This window comes from Eleutherodactylus coqui, chromosome 13 (genome assembly GCF_035609145.1).
Source record: "Eleutherodactylus coqui strain aEleCoq1 chromosome 13, aEleCoq1.hap1, whole genome shotgun sequence".
In the NCBI taxonomy this organism is placed as follows: Eukaryota; Metazoa; Chordata; class Amphibia; order Anura; family Eleutherodactylidae; genus Eleutherodactylus; species Eleutherodactylus coqui.
The window spans coordinates 101,760,373-101,782,821 of NC_089849.1; the positions used below are offsets into that span (position 1 = coordinate 101,760,373).

The 22,449-nt window shown below is 46.7% G+C and overlaps 1 protein-coding gene across 2 annotated transcripts in view; it reads left to right on the plus strand.

Moving 5' to 3' along the window:
• Window positions 1-22,449, plus strand: part of PRKCA (protein kinase C alpha) — a 223,879-nt gene that overhangs the window by 177,443 nt on the left and 23,987 nt on the right. The window contains exons 6-14 of one of the 2 annotated variants that reach the window (XM_066588241.1): window positions 102-258; window positions 364-498; window positions 782-875; window positions 6,190-6,213; window positions 10,855-10,998; window positions 18,708-18,881; window positions 18,969-19,060; window positions 20,017-20,079; window positions 21,204-21,342. In XM_066588241.1, coding sequence (XP_066444338.1) covers window positions 102-258; window positions 364-498; window positions 782-875; window positions 6,190-6,213; window positions 10,855-10,998; window positions 18,708-18,881; window positions 18,969-19,060; window positions 20,017-20,079; window positions 21,204-21,342 — 1,022 coding nt within the window. The remainder of the gene's footprint in view (window positions 1-101; window positions 259-363; window positions 499-781; window positions 876-6,189; window positions 6,214-10,854; window positions 10,999-18,707; window positions 18,882-18,968; window positions 19,061-20,016; window positions 20,080-21,203; window positions 21,343-22,449) is intronic. The other variant, XM_066588242.1, reaches the window with a different exon arrangement.

A 22,449-nucleotide genomic window follows, 5' to 3' on the forward strand; every position in this document is an offset into this window, starting at 1 on the left:
GTGGAATAGTGGTGATTGCGTCATCTGTGCAAGAGAACTTGCTGTGGGATGTCAGTGTCATAGGATTAATTTGTTCTTCATGTTTGTTTTTTTTTATGCAGTTCGAGACGCCAAGAACTTGATTCCTATGGACCCCAATGGACTGTCTGATCCCTATGTGAAGCTTAAACTCATCCCCGACCCCAGGAATGAAAGTAAACAGAAAACCAAAACCATCCGCTCCACGCTGAACCCCAACTGGAACGAGACTTTCACCTTGTATGTGGTTTTATTTCTAGGGATCGGAAGCCCAGCAACAGAATTGGGTGTAGAGTTCTAGGAAGAGCTGATCCTCTTCGCTCACTCTCTGTCTCTGTGTCACAGTAAATTAAAGCCATCAGACAAGGACCGGCGCCTCTCCATAGAGATCTGGGACTGGGATCGGACCACTAGGAATGACTTCATGGGATCCTTTTCATTTGGCGTCTCTGAACTGATGAAGATGACGGCGTGCGGTTGGTGAGTGCCGTGAGGGACAGCGCCGTTCAGAACAGTCTGTTGTGATACAGTAGTGTTATATTCACTTCCTCTGAGGAATCCTTGTCTGAGTAGTACAGACTGCAGCAGCTTTGTCCTATGGTTCATAGAGGGGAAACCTCAGTTGGTGAGCTTCCCCTATATCAATCATGTCCAATACCATATACACCACATGGTCAGGCAGGTTTTTATTGCTGAGGCTGATTTTCTGCGCAGATATTCCCCATTTCTATTTGGCGTCTGACATTGCACTCGGTCATTACAGGTACAAGCTGCTGAATCAGGAGGAGGGCGAGTATTATAATGTGCCTATCCCAGAAGGCGATGATGGCAACGTAGAACTGCGGCAGAAATTTGAGGTGAGATGCTATTGCAGGCCACCGTGTAACTTTTTGGTGGCTGTTATAACTACAGTGCTTCCTTCTTCCATGTACTTGTCATAAAAGATACAGACGCACAATGACCAGAGTTAGTTAGAAGGTCTCACAAGTGGCTTTCTATATCTTGCAATCATCTATGTGCCTATCATATGATTAATGATCTTGTTTAACATCGCAGCGCCCTCTCCTGGCCTATAGTCTCCCCCGTCCTGGGTTCTAGTGCAGAAGTATGTTTCAGTTTTGGTGATTGACTAATTCTTAGAGTCCTATGTTAGGGTGGATTCTCTTATCTTGTTACAGTCTTTCAAGGGATTTCTGGAGAAAGAACCTTGATGAACGCCTACTCTGGATAAATCCAAAATTGTCGTCAAATATGCCCTGAAGTACACTGTTTTGCCCACTAGATGTCGTGTGTTCAATTGAATATATGGAAGTACACTCAGTGTCCACTAGAGGGTGTGTAACATGAAACAGATGGAAATACACCATTGACCACTAGATGGCACAGTTCTTCTCCCTTCCCCTGCAGTGTGTGTGTGTGTGTGTGTGTGTGTGTGTGTGTGTGTGTGTGTGTGTGTGTGTGTGTGTACGTACGTACGTACGTACGTACGTACTTGGGTATCAGCTTTGAATGTTGTCATTCCGGGCTTTCTTAAAGACACAGACTGACAGGGACTGAAGCACCCCAGGATAAGACCAGCACATTGTGGGGCTCTGCCATTCTTCAGTTCTATCCTTTTGCTCCAGGTAACCATACTTTGCCTCCACACCCTCCTCTGCGCTGTTCTGCCATCCTGCTGGATGGACCTCTGGATCTACATAAGTGAAAATACAGAAAAATGTCTAAAATACCAATTTCTAGCTGTAATGTCTTCTTTCACTACTCTCTTGTAGCTGCAGGAAGCGCTCACCTGTCTCCTGGGGAGCATTGACAGGTCACTGACCACCACCCACATTGTACCTGTCTACAACTAGTGTGTGCCCACATTCCCACACTATAAGCCGACAAATAAGTCTTATCTGTTACATATCATTGAGGTGGTGGAGCCTCAGTCTGTAGGGGGCGCCCTTCCCACCCGGTGTCTGTGTACGGATGTCTGTGTCTGGCTAATGTCCGTCTGTCTGCTTCTGACTAACCATGCAGTTTTTTCTGTCTTCCAGGGCTGTCATATAAAAAGTATCCACTTCTTAAAGGTAGCCCCACTCCTCTCTTCACACCGATTCCATTTTTTTCACAGTGTTTCTTGTACTTGTAGTGCTTCCCTCACTGTGATTGAAGATCCATTATGACAGAATTAAGTATGCACCATGGCCCAGCTGATAGCAGAGACAAAGAGGAGTCTGTAGGCAGGCATGTTTGTGGTGATTATGGGTCGGGAGGGGTATCCTCTCTCCATAGACAGACACCTAGGAGGTGAGTGAGGAGACTTATAAGGCCATGCATGCTCCTCTGGGAGATATATGCAAATAAGGGAGATGGAACAATACCTCTGCTGCGCCACCTATTGGATGGCAGCATTCCTGCAAATCAATGTCCGACTTGTTATACAGATCTGTAGAGCAATGATTGGGAGTTGAAAGCCAAGCCAGAATTCATACACAGACAGCTGTTTCGGGGTTTCTGCCCCTCATCAGTGTGCAGTAGGATCCTGGCTTGGCTAGGGAGAGGCCTGTGATGAGGGTCGGGAGGATATCGTCACTCATTAAGGAGAGCACCTAGATGGAGTCTTATAAGGCCATGCATGCCCCTCTGGGAAATATGCAAATAAGGAAGATGGAACAATACCTCTGCAGCCCCACCTATTGGAGAGCAGCATTCCTGCAATCACTTACCTCCTATCAGTACAGTGATCACTTTGTGCTGCTGGGAACATTGCTCTTTCCGCTAAAGTACTTTAATCAGCTGAAACCACCACCACTCAGAACCTTCTTCTTTCACTATATAGCCTCCTTCACACGGGTGACACGACATCGCCGCGAGAAAATCGCAGCGATTATCGCATCGCTGGTCCGTGCGACATTGCAGAGTCTTCTCGCAGCAATACCGCGATTTTGTAGCGCTACAAAGTCACGCAACTTTGTAGCAATACATGCGAGGATTTTCGAGGGGGGCTTGAAATATAAGCCCTTCCCTGAAAATATAGCCTAACTGCAGAAAAAAATGTAAAAAAAAAAAAAATAAAGTATACATTGCCTAGAAGCGCTGTCCATGGCTCCGCCGCAGCTTCCTCTCGGTCCCTGACACTTGCCCCTACCTTCTCTTCTGGCCGGGGATTGAAAAATCTCCGCCTTTTGAAAGCGCTGGCTGTGATTGGCTGACATTTAGCCAATCACAGCCAGCGCTGGATGAATGGCTGTGATTAGTTCATCGAGCGCTGGCTGTGATTGGCTTAGCGTCAGTCAATCACAGCCAGCGCTTCCTGGAGGCGGGGATTTTTCAATCCCCGTCCAGAAGAGATAAGGGAAAAACAGTGCCAAGACCCGCGGAGAAGATGCGGCTGGGCTGACAGCGCCGGAGAGGTGATGTATGTGTTCTTTTTATTTTTTTCTTGCAACTAGGGCTTAGATTAGGGCTTTGATAGTAGGCTTTCCTACTGTCAAAGTTGTATCGCACCGCACAAAAACCACGTTTTGATGCGATGCAACAGAGAGGAAGGCTCCATAGGGAAACATGGGCTACAAAACCTCACAAGTCGCGTGCATATCGCCGGACCCGCAAGGTTTTTGTGTCTGGTTGTCACATGCTACAAAACAATCGCATGTGTGCAGGAACCCGTAGGAAAACATGGGCTTCACATACATGTGATTTGTAGCAACGCAAGTTTGTCACCCGTGTGAAGGAGGCCTATAACTGTGACCTCCCACAAGATCAGCGTACTCCTCTCCTGAAATACTCCGTACGGATGTTCTGTCTTCAGATGACCCGTGAACATGCCTGCCTACAGATCATAATGGTATCACTTATTGTACTCCTAAACTTTGTAATTGACTGTTATCAGCACCTGTCATGGCTGCCGGGCAGTAGTTTCCATGTTACCCCATGGTGGAGGGGGTTAATATTGGATATTTTGTAAGGTGCCTTAAATCATCCACCATCACCGTTTTCTATTTTGTCTCACAGGAGCAATCTTCTGACAAAATAGGTTTTTTTCCACTTTCTTTCCACTTCTGATGGTGACTCCGCCCACTTCATGTATCCGCCCTGGAACATATATCTGGCATATATACTCCCTGACCCACGCGGTGGTTATGGTGGAGTATATATGGTCTCTGGAAATCGCATGCTGCACGGATCTCCACTCTGATAATCCGGACCTGGGGTCTGCGATCTGTGGTGTAGAGAATCACTGGACACAGGGTGTCTGTATTCTGCATGCCTGGCTCCTCACAGTGTGGATTGGCATGACCAGTCCAGTGTATGTGCTGCCACTGGTGAGGGTAATGGCCATTATAGATTGTGTTGTCCTGAATATGACATTGACTTTGTGTCTTTGTTAGTATACATAGCCTGCAGAGGGCACTCTGGAGAGCATTACATTCTGGGTATATATTAGTATATTCATCCTGATAATTAAGACATTGTCATACGCCTGCTAATACATAGTGTTTCCTCCCACATGCATTGTTATACACCTGTTCATGCTTACAGAGCTTCTTATTTACCTGCCCATGCTTCCACAGCGTCGTAATACAGCTGCTCATGCTTCCGGAGCGTCGTGATGCGGCTGCTCATGCTTCCGGAGCGTCGTGATGCGGCTGCTCATGCTTCCGGAGCGTCGTGATGCGGCTGCTCATGCTTCCGGAGCGTCGTGATGCGGCTGCTCATGCTTCCGGAGCGTCGTGATGCGGCTGCTCATGCTTCCGGAGCGTCGTGATGCGGCTGCTCGGGCTCCCGGAGCGTCGTGATGCGGCTGCTCGGGCTCCCGGAGCGTCGTGATGCGGCTGCTCGGGCTCCCGGAGCGTCGTGATGCGGCTGCTCGGGCTCCCGGAGCGTCGTGATGCGGCTGCTCGGGCTCCCGGAGCGTCGTGATGCGGCTGCTCGGGCTCCCGGAGCGTCGTGATGCGGCTGCTCGGGCTCCCGGAGCGTCGTGATGCGGCTGCTCGGGCTCCCGGAGCGTCGTGATGCGGCTGCTCGGGCTCCCGGAGCGTCGTGATGCGGCTGCTCGGGCTCCCGGAGCGTCGTGATGCGGCTGCTCGGGCTCCCGGAGCGTCGTGATGCGGCTGCTCGGGCTCCCGGAGCGTCGTGATGCGGCTGCTCGGGCTCCCGGAGCGTCGTGATGCGGCTGCTCGGGCTCCCGGAGCGTCGTGATGCGGCTGCTCGGGCTCCCGGAGCGTCGTGATGCGGCTGCTCGGGCTCCCGGAGCGTCGTGATGCGGCTGCTCGGGCTCCCGGAGCGTCGTGATGCGGCTGCTCGGGCTCCCGGAGCGTCGTGATGCGGCTGCTCGGGCTCCCGGAGCGTCGTGATGCGGCTGCTCGGGCTCCCGGAGCGTCGTGATGCGGCTGCTCGGGCTCCCGGAGCGCCGTGATGCGGCTGCTCGGGCTCCCGGAGCGCCGTGATGCGGCTGCTCGGGCTCCCGGAGCGCCGTGATGCGGCTGCTCGGGCTCCCGGAGCGCCGTGATGCGGCTGCTCGGGCTCCCGGAGCGCCGTCTCGCACCTGCACAGACATTCAGGGCACTGCTTTGCAGGTGTGTTTTGTGTTCATACTGGTATGCTGTGTTGTAGTTTTTTGTATCCACCAACAGAGGACAGCAGACATCAGATAATGGAATTCAGTGGTTCGGCTGATTTTCTGTTCCTCTCCCCATGAAGAGCAGCTATCCAAGGACATGATTACTCTGCAGCCGCCTTTATTACTGTTCGGGGAATCTTTAGTTCTGTCTTCTAGCAGGAACAGCAAATTATAGGATTTTTGCACCTTTAGGCGACTGTTTATTGATCCTGCAGTTCAGGCCTCATCCGCTCAGTGATTTGTAAGGCGGCACAGTCCCATGTAAAGTCCTCCATAATGTATGTATGTGCATATATAATATTGCAGGCTCTCTCATTCATTATTACATGCAGGTCTGGAGCATTTATGAGGGCAGGCTGTGATATTTCATACGTATCCTTGATGAACCAGGACTAAAGCATCACAGTGCGGGGAGGGGGGCAATAATTAAGAGACTCTGGGAGGGGGATTTGCAGGTGATACCAGGTAAGGTTTGCTGTGTGCCCTGTGTGTTGCAGAGGTAGAGTTCTCCTTTAAGATGTGCCAGAAAGGCTAAAATCAAGACTCTCTCCCTATGGTTGCAGGGAAAAAGGCCAATCCAGGATAAGGTGCGTCCTTAGCGATGGAAGTAAGATGGTTTGCTTGCCTTACAAATAACGCTTCTGCTGTGGGGGTGGGGGGCAGTTTGTTGTGCTGTGACACCCTTGACTCTCTGCTGCTGGCCATTGATTGCTGCTGTTCTACTTTAGTTCTCTCATAGTAGTTGAGTCTGACTGAACTCCAAGGAAGTGTCCCCTGCAATGTTCTGTGCAGACAGTGGGGTACAGCAACGGTACCCTCTGCCCGCCTTTATAGACACCTGTGCCCTCTTGTATTAAGCACTTCTTATATCATTGATAGGACTGCTCTTCTTACTACTTTTTCACAAAAAGCCAAAATTATGCGGTCAGTACACCTGACACTTTACTCGTACGCCTGGATTCAAAACTCGCTGCTCTTTAAGGGGTTTTACCTGTCCTGCAGACACCCCAGCCGCGTGCTCCAAAGTGAGTGGCAGCAGATGACTCCATGTATTTCCATAAGACCACTTTACATAGCTATCTCCAGCAGTCCCATGCAAGTGAGCAGTTTAACAAATCTGCCATGCGTGAACCTACTCGAAGGGTATGTTTACATGTTGCTGATTTGCTGCGGATTTTGGTGCTGCAGCACGTTTCACCCTTTCTATTTAGATTCAATTAAAAGGGTGAAATATGCTGCAGAGTTGCAACAAAATCTGCAGTAAAGCAGCGATGTGTAAAGCTACCCTTCATCGGGTTTCAGCATGGCTATATGGGGCCAATAAAGCATCAATGTCCAGCATAGATGTAGAAGATAAAATATTGTGCTTTATTGTATCACTTTTTAAATTCTTTTTAATTATAGAGTAAATACATATTTTTCTGTGTAATTCTGTTAGTGCAGATCTTTATTTCAGTGCCTATGTGTTAAGCCTCATTTTGGGATAGGAGTTGTGATCACATGACTAGTTTGGATAACAATAGGTATATTCATCATTACACTCTTGGATTACGGCCAGAGTGAATCATGTGACCTGCTGGAGTGCAGATGGAATGATGAACAGATCATCATGTGACCAGAAGTGTGACGCTGATGTAAGCTAGTACTTCTGAATCATATGTCCATTAACGTCACCAACAAAATAGTTTAAAAGTGTATTCACACGAGCAAGAACGATATTGCCCTGCGCTGCCACTTTGATGCTCTGCTTTGAACCGTACTATTAGGTGGCGCATAGCTAGCACACTGAGTATGCTCTGTGGATTGTGCTCCAGTAATAATGAACAGCTAGAGCATGTGCTCCAGAGATGCTCCCGATAATGATGAACAGGCAAGTCAAGTATTCTGCACTCTGAGCATGCTCAGAGTACAATGATGAATATGCTTAATAAAGCAGCCTCTCTTTCAGTCGCACATTCATTATGTGTGTGCATGTCAGGACTCCTTCTGCATACGAGGTGCTGGTTATATTCTTATGGGTATGCTCACTCTATAATTGAGATGTTCTAGCACCGTCAGTTACTTTTGGTTATTTTTCATGCTTCCGTGTTGCGATGTGAAGATTTTGTATGTTTTCACTTTATCATCATGTTTAATGTGATTTAGTCATGTGACCATTTACTCTTTCATGTCACGGGTTACTTTTGTGTGCCAGTGGTTATATCCTCCAATCAGGTCAGGTACTTGTGTTAATGTTTTCACGCATGATTTGCTTGGTATGCTGTTAGATATTTTCTAATGTCTGAAGCGTGTCAGTGGTCACTGATCTGGACAGAGGTTGGCTTGGGTTTAAACTGTTACAATACTTCTCCTCCTCCACATCTACGCTGGATGTTTGTGCTTTATTGGCTTATTGTACCATATTTGGAGCGGAGTCCTTGCCTGCCGCTCCAGAGGATTGGTTCTGAGGAGCGGCTACCACAAAGGGATTTGGATACTCGCATTTCTTTCGTTTTTCAGCAGGACATCATCTCAAATATTATCCATCCAGGAAGGCCAGCATATAGAAATGTACAGAGACGTCCACATGTCCAGGTTTCATCTGTAATGAACCCAACATGGCCCAATGTTTCAGGGAGACATGCCCCTTCAGATGTACTAAAGTACCTTCCCCCATCAGCCCCCCTTGTGTCCGCTGCGTCTCCCTTCTCAGCACCCATTCTTTTGCAGTACACATGGGTTTTCCCCGAGTATTTCTCTGTCCTATAAGACTTGTCGCCTCTCCTATTATTGGTCCCGGCTCTATTTCCTTTTCTTCTTATCTGACTGTAATGTTTATACTAGTTGCACATTTTGCTTTAGAGAAAATTCTATAACAATGAATAACTTAACTAAAGAAATGTGAGCAGCAAAATCTGTTAGTTGAAGCTAATACCCGTGGTGAGGCCCGATTTTATTAATGAGTGATTTTTCCCAAATAGGCCATTATTTAGTGAATCCTGCTTTAATGCCCCTTTCATATTGATTAATGTTCGATGCAAATACTCAGTCACTTGTCTTTCTCACAGCTTATGTATTTGGTATCTGTATTTTTTGTTCCATTCGAGGGTCTACAACTAGAGATGAGCGTGTATAATCGCTAAGGACAATTCCTCAATCAAGCATTGCCCTTAGCGAATACCTGCCCGCTCGGGAGCAAAGATTCGGCTGCTGGCGGCGGGGGAGAGCGGGGAGGAACGGAGGGGAGAGCTCTCTCCCCCCTGCTCATTGCCGCAACTCACCTGTCACCCGCGCCGGCACCCGAACCTTTGCTCCCGAGCGGGCAGGTACTCACTAAGGACAATGCTTGATCGAGTAATTGTCCTTAGCGAGTATGCTCGCTCATCTCTATCTACAACCCATTCTGATCCGGTCCTGCTCACATCTGGGCTTTGTTGGGACTCTTCTAGATGCCGACAGCCATCCCAACGATATTCGCTTGTCATTCCGATGGCGCAGGCATTTCCACTGAGCGGTTATCATTCAGATCCAGCGATAAGCTGAGTGATAGAATTGTTCAAAGAGCCCTTACAGTTGTGTCCAACCGCAGCACAAATCTCTGCTGGCTTCTTACAATGTATCAGTCAAGGTAGAGTAAAATGTATCAGGCTGGAGTCCAAGCTGTTTGTGTGGACTGGATACAATGTAAGCAAACCCTCAGCAGTGTGAGCAGGACTGGGCCAGGCAAAAATACTACCATTCATTGACATAAAGCAGAGGGGTTTTTCACCACCTAGCAATTAATAATGTTGTTCCAGTTATATTAACTTATATTCTATAGTCTTCCCTTAGGTGACGGCTAAGAGGGTGATAAACCAAGCAGTTTCTGTTGTACTGTGTTATACATGTTGTTCCACTAGGGAGCAGTAGAGAGAAACAAACACTCCCCTTAAGGGTTCTTCCACGTTTTGAGGGGGTTGGCCATTTTCTACTAATTTTAAGAGGGATACAGAAACAAGATTATATTGATAAACAGATTAAATCTATTCCACCTGCGCAGCCTGGAAGTTCATATTTGTGGAGCGCTGCCCCCTTCTTGAGCAGCAGCTGTCTCATTACCAGTATGGAGCTCAATGGCTGCTGATGGAGGGGCATGTGAACTTAACCAGTTTATCAGTGGCCTCCACTCACGCTGCATTAAAAAGTAGCACACGCGTAAGACGGGCGGGTTACGTGTCCCTCCATCAGTGGCCATATTGTAGGCGGGAGTTCTATGTTGACAGTGAGTCAGCTGCGAATCAATCAGTGGGCAGCGCTGTACGAGAATTAATGTTGCAGCTGTGCAGGTGAAAGGTATCAGCAGAGAAACTTCAGCTCAGCCACTTGTCAGAGGAGTCAGGTTCTCAGATAAAGGCGGGGAGGCGAGATGCACCGGCCACCAGGTGGAGCTGCAGAGTTCCTTTGACCCAGCACTTTAAAGCACCACCTACTGAACGCTGCATGTACACACACACTATAACTATAACTATATATATATTTATTAAAATAATCACACAGAACTCTAGTGTTAACTGCATTTCTCTTGTTTAATCGTTTATATTTTTTACATTGTAATAATATGAGGCATGCACACGGTGGCATCCTGTTTCTCAGCGCAGGGCGCTAATCTTCCCTTCCTCCAATGGAGAAGGCGGTGAAGATATTTATGTAATTAACAAGTCCTCAGTTATTGCTTCTGTCTCCTTTCAGCCTCTCACGTCTCCGGGAGCAGAATTCAACATTGAGTAACAATTGGTACGGCGTTCCCGCTCTGCCCTACTTTTCTGATAGGGATTTCCATGCTGACATTTCCTACAGCTGCCCTTAACCCCATCTCTGCCAGCCCACAGGACTCTCTTCCATCATTAGGATAAGCTGCTACATACAGGAAATTATTCTCATGATGCCACTCCCAGCTATAACCTCCACTGCTCCAGCAGGGGTTAAATGCAAGATGATAGTTCTGTATTCTAATTATAGGGAATTATGGGGAAAAGGTGCAAGGTCAGCAGTCATCAAGTACTAAACTGCATGGAGGGGCACAGTGCATGAACTTTCAGGATGTTGGGTCAACAGGCCATGTATTCTTTGAGGCAGCACTTTGTGGTGGGGTGACCCTCCGCTCAGAGATTGGTTGGAGGATCCCATCACAAATGACTGTACTAGTCTCAACTCTGTTTGGCACAGGAGCTGAAACTTTGTCTTTGTTTCTTCTTTTTTTTTTCTAATAGAAAGCCAAACTTGGCCCAGCAGGCAACAAAGTGATCAGCCCCGCAGAGGAACGGAAACCTTATGTCCCCTCTAACAACATTGATAGCGTCAAGCTCACCGATTTCAATTTCCTCATGGTGCTTGGCAAAGGAAGCTTCGGCAAGGTATGGGTGTTCTGGATTACGGTTTTCTCCAGCAGGCTTCGGGGTATTTTGTCGCTTCCGAATTGTATCGTGTGCACACTTCGTGGAGCAAATTAGACACAAGCTATCAGCCTCATATCCAAAATGGCTCTCTGCCCAGAAACAGCCAGACAGGACCTTTTATTGTACAGACACACAATGGGCGTGCAACAGGTTACATCAGTAACATATAGGATTCTCATTTGTCGGATCATATAGAATCCCCCCTCCTTCCTGCCCACCTTCTCTCAAGTCCAATGTATAAGCAAGTCTTTGTCTCACAAACATGTGCTCGAATCTGAAACTGAAAGTACATATCTCTTTGTTCAAGAAGATCCTGTGTGGGGGATGGGGAGGACTGGGAAAACACTCAAGAAATAACATATAACACTGTGATTTAACTCTTTCCTTATGCAGCAGAGTTTCACATTAGGCTGAAGTCACAAAACACACATAATACGTCTAGTGCAAATCGGTAGACATTTTATACTAATTAATTATCATGTCTATCACAATCCCCCCTTAAAATGTCTATCCTCTAACTCTCTATCTAATTTTCACAGTTCTCTGCGCGTGAGCCTATAACTGGAGCGCATTGAAGGTTCGTTTTAGAGTCTTCAAGGGGGTGTAGGACTTGTCCACTCCTTCTGGGGATGCATCCAGCAAACTCATGGTGGGAGCGGCTTTTCCAGCATCAGTTTCACAGGTCTCTCTCTGACACAGGGGATAACACAGCAGACTAGAACAGAAAAGGTAACCATCAGTTCACATACAACAGCGACGCCCGTCTGTGCCAGGATCCTTTACCACCCGCTCATCCATGGCGAGTGCTGGTCCCAAAAGTTATCTCTTTTTAGTTAGTGCGGTCAGCTTCTTAATGGCAACTGCGTCTTTACCCGCGGGTCACGTGTCGTCTAGGATGTAGGTACAACAAGTCTCCCCTATCATCTTACAGACACTCCCCTTTTTAGCTAAAGTCATATCTAAGGCCATTCTAGTTTGAAAAGTCATAGTCGAGGTAGGTCCTATTGGTCGACTAGTCCCTATAAGGCGTCTCTAGTATAATTTATAAACCGCTGCTAATTATAATAAACATAATTAATCCAGTCAACGTTTTATTTACCATAATGATCAGGAAAATGGACTCGAATCTAGTCTTAACTTGGTCTCTAATTTTTAAAACTTGTCAGGTACCCCCCTTGGCTATCCTATGCCGTCAATGTACACGTGTAGATCAAAACTACCACCAGGGGTCTCTCTTCTCGCTCTAGTATAATGTTACAATACTAGTAGCGCGCACGGCGTGGGACTCCCTAATCTTCACCCACACCAATGTCCCTCCTGGAGATAGTCCTAATGGTGAACACGTCCAGGTCGCCTCACCCTTGCGTCAGGGTTTTCCCACTGCCCGTAAGTCCCTACTCCTAGGAGGGGGGGATCCCTACCTCACCTCAGAGGGAGGCCATGGATTCCCTGGGCTCATTTCCGGGCATCCATACCCTCTATCTGTACAAGTTAACACCCCACAGGGTGTGCCCTCGCCGGAACCTAAGGTCTTCTGCACTATCCCTTGGCAAGTGGGAATTCCACTGACAATCCATCTTAGGAGATCGGGGCAGGCACAGTACTAGTACATTTCTCCTTTTCTTTGGTAGCGTATGTGGTTGGCATTATCGGAACTGGCTCTTCATCTTTTTTAAACAAGGGAAATATTGGTGAGTTCCCCAAAAATCTCCCTCTACCCTGCCTAATTGCCTGGCAGGTGTAGTTTCCAGGGTAGTCAGTAATACTCTCTCCGGTGCAAAACACTTAAGTAGTTATAGAGTATTCCTTCTTCCATTTCTCACGGACAGTGTAATTAGCGGAAATGTTCGTGAAGAGACTAAGCATCTACAGGGAGATTTAGGGGGACCATCCCCGAGTGTAGTCGGGCACTACCGCACACGCAACAGTTAGACTTGTTGCTCCTGTTAGCATTGTACCTCATCAACTCCAACCAGAGATTCTGGTCAGAGTAGCCAGTCGCTACTGTCAAGGTGTCCTCAAAAGGTAGGGTCGGCTATGATCATCATGTTCGTCAAGGTCTTTATCTTACGGCGGAGGGGGTTAATTATGGGCACGGGACTAAGTGAAGGCTTCCATTCGGCTGCATCTACCATACCCCTTATTTTAAACTTCCCTAAGGGATCTGTCCTCCCGTACCGGTATGTCCCCAGACTATAAGTCCCTCCGTCCCCCGGGCTTGGATCTCCCATGGTTAGTGTAAAAACCGCATTAAAACCAAGCAGCATACTAAGTTCAGCCTTCCAATACCTGCTGTCCTTATTATTCTCAAGGAGGGTTATACGACTAATCGGGGATCTCCCGCTCCTATCTTTCTTATTTAAGGCACTTCGCGGTTTATAGGACCAGTCTATTCCTGCGTTCCATCCCACTAATCCCCAATAACGGCAGTCTTCTCCCCAGACGTTATCAGTGGCGCAAACATATTGTATTCCCCGGGTATGCAAGTCATATAACCAGCTGGACTGAGCTAAATCTGGCCTGCGGTGGGATCTCGTGCCTAGACACGGGACCACAGTACAATAGTCGAAGGAATATGCGGCTACTTGAGCATTGGACGAGTTATACTAGAAGGTAACCATACCCTCATATTCTTCCGACTAAGGATTCCAGTTGCCACCCTCCTCTCTCACTAGCCCTAACCAGAGTAACGTCTTTGGCACAACTAAGACTGGTCTCCCGGATCTGAAGCTTTCTTACAGTATGAAGCATGGATCCATGTAAGTCTTTCGGCTAGTTTCACAGCTGTGGCAGTAGTCAGAAGCACCTGGTAGGGGCCATCAAATCGGGGCTCAAGAGGGTGCTTCCTGGGGAACTTCTTGACGCACACCCAATCCCCAGGCTGCAAGATATGTGTCCCAGTGTCTGCCTCTGAGTCTGGAAGAGAACACCTGTGCATAGGCTTTGGTTAGTTCTTTAACAACGGAAATCACATACTCAGTCAACACATCAGATTGTAATTGTAACCACTGAGGATAGTAACGACCTAGCCTTGGGGCTAGCCCAAACAATCTCGTAGGGAGATAATGTATGATCCCCCCTGGGTTCATATCTAACACTGTATAAGGCTATTGGATGACAGTCTTTGCAAAGTGGCGTCATTTTTTAAGTATCTTACTTTTTAGCGTGCCACTACGTCTCTCCACCTTTCCACTACTCTAAAGGTGGTACAGTATGTAAAAGGCCTGGGATACACCAGAGCAGACATGACATGTTACATTCACCTGCGAAGTTTATACCTCTGTCTGACTCTAAATCACTTCTGGTACCCCATATTCACAGTTTACCTTGTTCATGAGCTTCTTTGCGGTTACCTACTTGTTTGCCTTGGTAACAGGGTCAGCCTCCAACCTGCAAAGACATCAACAACAACAAGCACGTAGTCATACTTCCCAACAAGTGGGAGCTGAACGTAGTCAATTTGCAATCCCTGAAATGGGTAGAGTGGTCCCGGCAAGTGTGATGAGGCAAATTTACTTCTGCCCTGACTCACCTATGGCATAGATCATGCTAAACTGGACAAATGATGCAGCAGCTACAGAGAACCTAGAAGTCGCCCAACCTCTTTCAAGCGTCGTCGTCATTACTTCTTTACTAGGTGGGTCTTTCCGTCCATCAGCTGGGCCATCATGGGATACAGGAACTGTGGTGGGCAAGTGCTGTTGAACGTTCACCACACGCTGTCCTGTTTCTGCTGCTCCCATATTAGTCCATTTATTATTTTCTTCCTTGCTGGCTTGTAACTGTAAAAGTCTTTAGCATATCAAAGTCCAAATTTTTGTCAATGTCCAAAGTTTTTACCACTGACTCATGCCGTCAGTATCTTTTCTTCTTTCTTGCACGGCTTGAGGGCCGCTGCCTTTGCTATGCTATCAGCGAGGGTGTCGTCTCTCGCCTCTCCAGTGTAGGAATCGGTGCGAACTCTCAACTTTGTCAGGTAGAAGTAGGGCCTCCATGCGACTCTGTACCGCTGCACCATTCTCAATTGGTTGTCCTGCTAAGGTAAAAACTGTCTGGCCTTCCATATTGGGCCGTAATCATGAGCTATGCCAAATGCATACCAGGAGTCAGTGTAAAGGGTTGCCGTCTTACCTCTCGCCACTCTACACGCCTTAGTGATGGCCTTTAATTCCGCTTCTTGTACTGAGACATGCGGAGGCAGAACGTCTGCTTCTAGGAGATCTTGTTGTGTGACCACTGCATATCCGATGTGGAGTCATCAATCCTCACCCTGGTACCATCTGCAAAAAGCTCAACATATGCATTATCAACAGAGGTTCTGATAACTGTTTGCATATCTGCAGTTTCTTACTGTATTAGTACTAAATAATCGTGCTGATGTTCTATTTCACATGGCTCAGAATCTTGTAGCACAAAATCATTTATTTATTTATTTTTTTTTCAAACCCAATAGCTGATCTACAACACCTAGATCATCTATGACCCAGATCACCTATGCCTCCCCCCTTTTGAAACGGAATACTCAATGGAAAAAAAGAGTAATTGCGTTCAAACTAGTAAACCAAGAGGCACAAAAACAAACACTTTGTAGGTCAAGGTGACATTGTATGCAGCGAAGTCTGAGCGAAAATCTCCTTACAAAAAAAAATTTTTTTTTCCTTTCAGGTCGCAGTTAGCATTTTTGAACACAAGGGGGCGCAACACAAGTAAAATTTTACGTCACCCAGTGTAATAGTATTTCAGGGTATGGCCAGCGTTTAGCTTTTACTCTCCTGTCGGAATATTATTATAGCTTCAGTGTAGACTGACACTAGAATATACAAAAGGCTTAAAGAAAAACTAAAGAATACAGATGAATTAACATCCTACTCTGGGCAATTCAGTCCCTCTTTCTTCACATAAAAAGTAAAATTACTTCACCAAATTGCATGAAAAAAAGTTTGCTGGGTGACTATAGGGAAATTATTTCATCTGTAGGAGCCTTCCGTAACATCATCTGTCTGAGTATCCATTGGAGAAGCGGACAGTGGAAAACAGAGCCCCTGGGAACATGAGAGAGCGTCCCCTGTCATGTATTCCTGGCCTCTGCCCTCCATGCATCAACTCCAATCTTCCATACACTATAAACCAGCTTAGTCATCTACTATGTCCCAAGCTGCATCTTCACAAAGGTTTGTTTCCCTGAACTTATCACACATCCAAAGTGGCCACATCTTGGAGTGTAACAAAGGCCGGTCAAACAAAACCTTACTTCAGACAATCATGATGTTAGCACTGGATACAGTGGCATTGGGGAATATAGGCCTCCCAAGTGCAGCAAAATGGCCGCCAGAGGCAGAAAGGGGTGGGGCTACAGATCTCCCAGGTGAGGCAAAATGGCCGCTGGAGGAATGGGCGGGCCCAGGAGTAGCAGCACTTCCAGGTGAGGCAAGATGGCCGCTGGAGGAGGAAGGGGCGGGGCCAGGTCCTGTCCCGGATGGGGAGGGACCGGAAGTAACATCACACACCCTGAAAGTGAGCACATGGGGGGAAGTAACTTCAGGGTGGGGGCAGGCCTCACTACATTTACTGCAGAGTCACACTATGTTGGATTGTAAACATTGCAAGCGCGGCCGCCATTACAGGGAGGGGCTGTAGTGAACACAAAGGCATTACATTGTTCATTAGCAATACACATACCCCACTACATGCTTTCCCCTCTTCAATCTCTTAACTACATTATACCTCCTCCTAGCAATCTAAAAACACCTTTCTTTCTGCTACTTTTCCTGATCCTTCTCTTTGTATAACATTTCTACATGTTTTGCATATTCCAAAACATCCTGTACTGATCCCTCATTCTATTCTACCTGCTTATTCTATTCTATTCGAAGTTTCTGGACACAATAGTGTTCCTCTTGTAAAATCCGCTTTCTTCAAATCCTTCCAATATAACCTCTCTTTCCCACTCAGATTACAATGCACATTAATTCTACAAAACAAAAGGAACGGAAGGGTTAATTGGAAAAAGCTTTCAGTCCACTCTCTTATCAGCACCCCTCCCCCCTTTAATAAACACTGCACATTCTTTCTATAATACCAAACAGACGGGATTACTGGAGAATACCCACAACGGCTCAAGGTATATATCTCATCTACCTTTATATCAACCCACCGTATACTAGTAATCCCCAAGAGCACTCCTTGTACACGATCTAGACAGGACATTTAGCTATACACAGAGACTGACGATTATTTTCAATGACCAAGAGTTTCTGGAGCCAGCCGTCACAAAGCACGGCTATACTTCACACGTATATACCTTTCCACATATGAGAACATAACACGCTCAATCATAAAGGTAAGTATACGTATCATAAATCTTCCTAACCTCACACTAGTTTTACCTAGGAGAAAGTGTCACTGGCGTGTTCCCTCAGACGTAAACAGCCGAGTCCGCCCTCCCGACACATTAACCCTCACAGAATTTGTCTCTTGGTCTTGCATACACAATTTTTAACCGTCTCAGACATAGCAGACACAGCGTACAAAATACCCCTTAAGCAGGTTAAAACGGTGGTCTTTTTTCCGAGTAAGAAAGAACTATATTACCTGCCTTTCATTGATTTATCGCTCTGGATCAGAAACAGGCAGAAAAGCAGTCAGAACCCAGATCACATCGGTAGATTTACATAAAGCAATCTTACCGTGTTCTGTAGATTTTCGGGCCCCTGAGTTCTGCGTGCCATCTGCCGATCTCTGTATTTTTCCAGAATGAAAGAAATCAAAATCTCTTAACTCGGCCCACCCAGGGACGCCACTGTTCTGGATTACGGTTTTCTCCAGCAGGCTTCGGGGTATTTTGTCGCTTCCGAATTGTATCGTGTGCACACTTCGTGGAGCAAATTAGACACAAGCTATCAGCCTCATATCCAAAATGGCTCTCTGCCCAGAAACAGCCAGACAGGACCTTTTATTGTACAGACACACAATGGGCGTGCAACAGGTTACATCAGTAACATATAGGATTCTCATTTGTCGGATCATATAGAATCCCCCCTCCTTCCTGCCCACCTTCTCTCAAGTCCAATGTATAAGCAAGTCTTTGTCTCACAAACATGTGCTCGAATCTGAAACTGAAAGTACATATCTCTTTGTTCAAGAAGATCCTGTGTGGGGGATGGGGAGGACTGGGAAAACACTCAAGAAATAACATATAACACTGTGATTTAACTCTTTCCTTATGCAGCAGAGTTTCACATTAGGCTGAAGTCACAAAACACACATAATACGTCTAGTGCAAATCGGTAGACATTTTATACTAATTAATTATCATGTCTATCACAATGGGCAGGGGAAAATCTGAGCAAGGCTGGAAGATGCTAGGGGTAGGGTTCAGGAATCTACAATATGGGGAAGGTACTGTATGATACTCATGAATGGGGGTAATGGTTAGATTCAGGAACTTGTAAATAGAGATGATGATGATTTAGGTCATGATAAAGGTAAGAGGGGGTCAATCAATACCCCATATATGGAGGATCAGCTATTTATGAATGAGGAACGGGTTAGCTTGTCAGCTGAAAATGGGGGCAGCAGGGTGTCAGAGTATTCAGGTGTGAGTACTGAGCTTCTCATGGGGAATCTAGAGTCAGGATGTGATAACCTTCCCCCACAATACTTTTCAGGTAATGTTAGCGGAGAGGAAGGGTTCGGATGAGCTCTTTGCAGTCAAAATCTTGAAGAAGGACGTAGTGATCCAGGACGATGACGTGGAGTGCACCATGGTGGAGAAGCGGGTTCTGGCACTCCAGGACAAGCCTCCTTTCCTGACTCAGCTGCACTCCTGCTTCCAGACTGTGGTAAGGGTTGGGGGACTGTGACCCTTGTGGGGAAAGTGGCGATGGACACTTCGGTCGATGACTTATATTGTCTCCTCTTTGTCCCAGGACCGACTGTACTTTGTCATGGAGTATGTGAACGGGGGAGATCTGATGTATCACATCCAGCAAGTGGGGAAATTCAAAGAACCCCAGGCTGTGTAAGTCTTTACTCCATGTATAGTGAGTTACATTACAGGGTCACATGCGCAGCAAGAATCTCTGGGATTGGGATTACGTTTGAGGCATAAGCTACATCCCACCTGAAATCCCAATGTGGCACATGTACCTGGAGAGGACTTTATAGACACTTAAAGAAAAAGTTGTGATTTTAGTGGATTTGGAGGGAAGCACAACATGTATTGCAGAAGGCAGCGCAGTGCAGACAGCTACTCTCTAATTTGCCCTGAGAATGGACCATCGTGTACATGATTGGTGAGAAGAGTCTAACATTGACTTTAGGGATTGCTGCCTTCCAATAGGTGGCACTGTGGAGGTATTGTTTCATCTCCCTTATTTGCATATCACTCAGAGGAGCGTAAATGGCCTTTTTAAGCCTCTCCCTGAGGAGAGAAAATAATGTTTTTCTGACCGACACCGTATGCCTCCCGCTAGCCAAGCCAGAGTCCTACTGCACACCGATGAAGGGCAAAAACCCTGAAACAGCTGTCTGTGCATGGGCTCTGACTTTGCTTAAATTCCTGCTCATTGTTACAAGGCTTGTATAAAGAGTCTGACATTGACTTTAGGAATTGCTGCCTTCCAATAGGTGGCACTTTGGACGTATTGCTTCATCTCCCTTATTTGTTTAGCAATAAGAACATATCTTCTGCCGTTGTCTCACAAATGGTTCATTGTATGCGCCCTGAAATTTAATTGCCCCGTATTTTCAGAGACCACATTTAATGTGCCGTCCTGGCTCCATATTATGGTAGTGTGAAGGAGACAACCAATTCTGTCTCCACATGACCATTTACTGCTAAGAGATGGTCTGCCAGAAGCCATGTCTAGTTTATTGTAATATCAAAGTAAACCTTAACTGGGTCCATTTTACCACACTGCACCTCTGACAGCTATATGGGTTTATTGCATTGATCATGTGACCTCTTTCTGCCAGGTTCTACGCTGCTGAGATCTCGGTCGGACTCTTCTTCTTGCACAAGAAAGGGATTGTCTACAGGTGAGAGTATGTTGCAGAGTGAAGGTGACCGCTGGATGTAATGTCGCTGCGTTACACAGCGGATCTTAGCTCTAGAGTCTCTTTGCTCTGCGTTAACTCATGACATAAGGCAATGAGGCACACAAGGTCTGCGTGCTTGAAAGGGGTTTTCCGGGCACAAAATGGAAATTCTAAAAATGCTGAAATCTAGAAAGTACAGCCAAGTAGTGGCAACCTGTAGCTTTTATCTGCGGTTCCGGACCATCTTCTTCGTTCCGTGCAGCTGCTGATCTGCCGCTGTTTACATGCATCACTTTCACAGTAAACACAACAGACTGTTACCTACAACTCCCAGCATGCATAGAACTTGTTTACTGGCCAGCACTGTAGCTCCCCCCCCAACTCAAGGTCCTATAACTCCCAGCATGCATAGAACTTGTTTACTGGCTAGCACTGTAGCTCCGCCCCCAGCTCAAGGTCCTACAACTCCCAGCATGCATAGAGCTTGTTTACTGGCCAGCTCTGTAGCTCTCCCCCCCCCCCCCCCACACACACACACACTCAAGGTCCTACAACTCCCAGCATGCATAGAGCTTGTTTACTGGCCAGCTCTGTAGCTCCCCCCCCCCCCACACACACACACACACACACACTCAAGGTCCTACAACTCCCAGCATGCATAGAGCTTGTTTACTGGCCAGCTCTGTAGCTCCCCCCCCCCCCCCCACTCAAGGTCCTACAACTCCCAGCATGCATAGAGCTTGTTTACTGGCCAGCTCTGTAGCTCCGCCCCCAGCTCAAGGTCCTACAACTTACCGGCACCAACCTCCCTTACTGAGAGAGCCAGAGAACCTGCTGAAGCAGACAGACCGGACCTTCCTGCACATGAGTAATACACTGCAGTACTTCCACTCCTGTCCTCCCATCATGCACTGCTCTCAGGATGTTGGAGGCTATGGACAGGGGGAGGAAGGAGCAAATGTGGACAAGATGTCCATATTTGGAGATATTTTTTGCACAGAGCCACGTGACATAATGAAGAAAGTATCTAGACGGGTGCAGCGGGCCTCTTACAGAATGTCTTATCGGGATGTCAGTCCGTACCTGGAGCACCCCTTTAATACTACTTCTATTTCTTCACACAGAGATTTAAAGTTGGACAATGTGATGTTGGATTCGGAGGGGCACATAAAAATCGCTGATTTTGGGATGTGTAAAGAACATATGGTGGACGGAGTCACAACTCGGACATTCTGTGGGACCCCTGATTACATCGCTCCTGAGGTAACCGCATTTTTCCTCCGCTACATCCATACTTTGCCATTTTATAGTCACCTGACAAGTTGGGCCGCGCCACAATTATATAGCCTTCAGGATCGTTATCTTCCAGTTTAGAGAGAGAAGAAGAAAGTCAAAAAATAAGACCACCCGTAGCTGAAGCCGCGCAAAGTGTTACAGGAGAGGAAAGTGCTGCTCTAGTTCGAGGTCATAGACTGATACATAGTGGTAGACACAGGTCCCCGCAGCACAGAGTATTTAAGGAGAGGAGTGTGCTGATGAGGGGCAGAGTACCCCAGCAGCCGGTACGGCCTCATGTCCTGCGATGTTTGTAAATACCGGCTCTGCCGGTGGAGACCACATATGTGCAGCATTGATAATCAGTCTCTACATGTGCATGAATCAATGAAAGTCCATTCATGGTGAAAAGATGCCCGTGGACATGAGCCCTAACTAATCGCTGCCCCCCTCTGTGTATAATGGAGCCCTCAACGGAGAGGTAGTGCCGCACCCTCTGGCTTGTTTAGTGGGGATCCCATAGATCCGGATCTGTTACTTGGACACTCTATCCTGGATTTTCTGCAGGTAGCTTTAACCCCTTAGTGACGAAGCCTGTTTGCGCCTTAGTGACGGAGCCAAATTTTGGAAATCTGACATGCGTCGTTCAACGTGGCATAACTCCGTAAAGGCTTTACATATCCCAGTGATTCTGACATTGTTTTTTCGCCACATGTTGTACTTCATTTAGATTGTAAAAAGAGACCGATATAATTTGTGTATATTTATTAAAAGTACCAATATTGGAAAAATTGTGAAAAAATTGTCATTTTTTCACATTTTCAACCGTAATATCTCAAATATGTCCAAACATACTGTACAAATTTTTGATAAGATATGTATTTCCATCTGTTTACTTTATTCTGAATGCACACTTGAAAAACTTTTGTGTTTTTTTTAACCATTTAGAGGACGTACAAATTTAACATTACTTTTCAGCATTTTGAGGAGCACTTTGTTTTCCTGCACCAAGCCAAGTTTGCAAAGGCTCATAAGTGTCAGAATAATAGATACCCCCTCAAATGACCCCATTTTAAAAACTACACCCCTTAATGT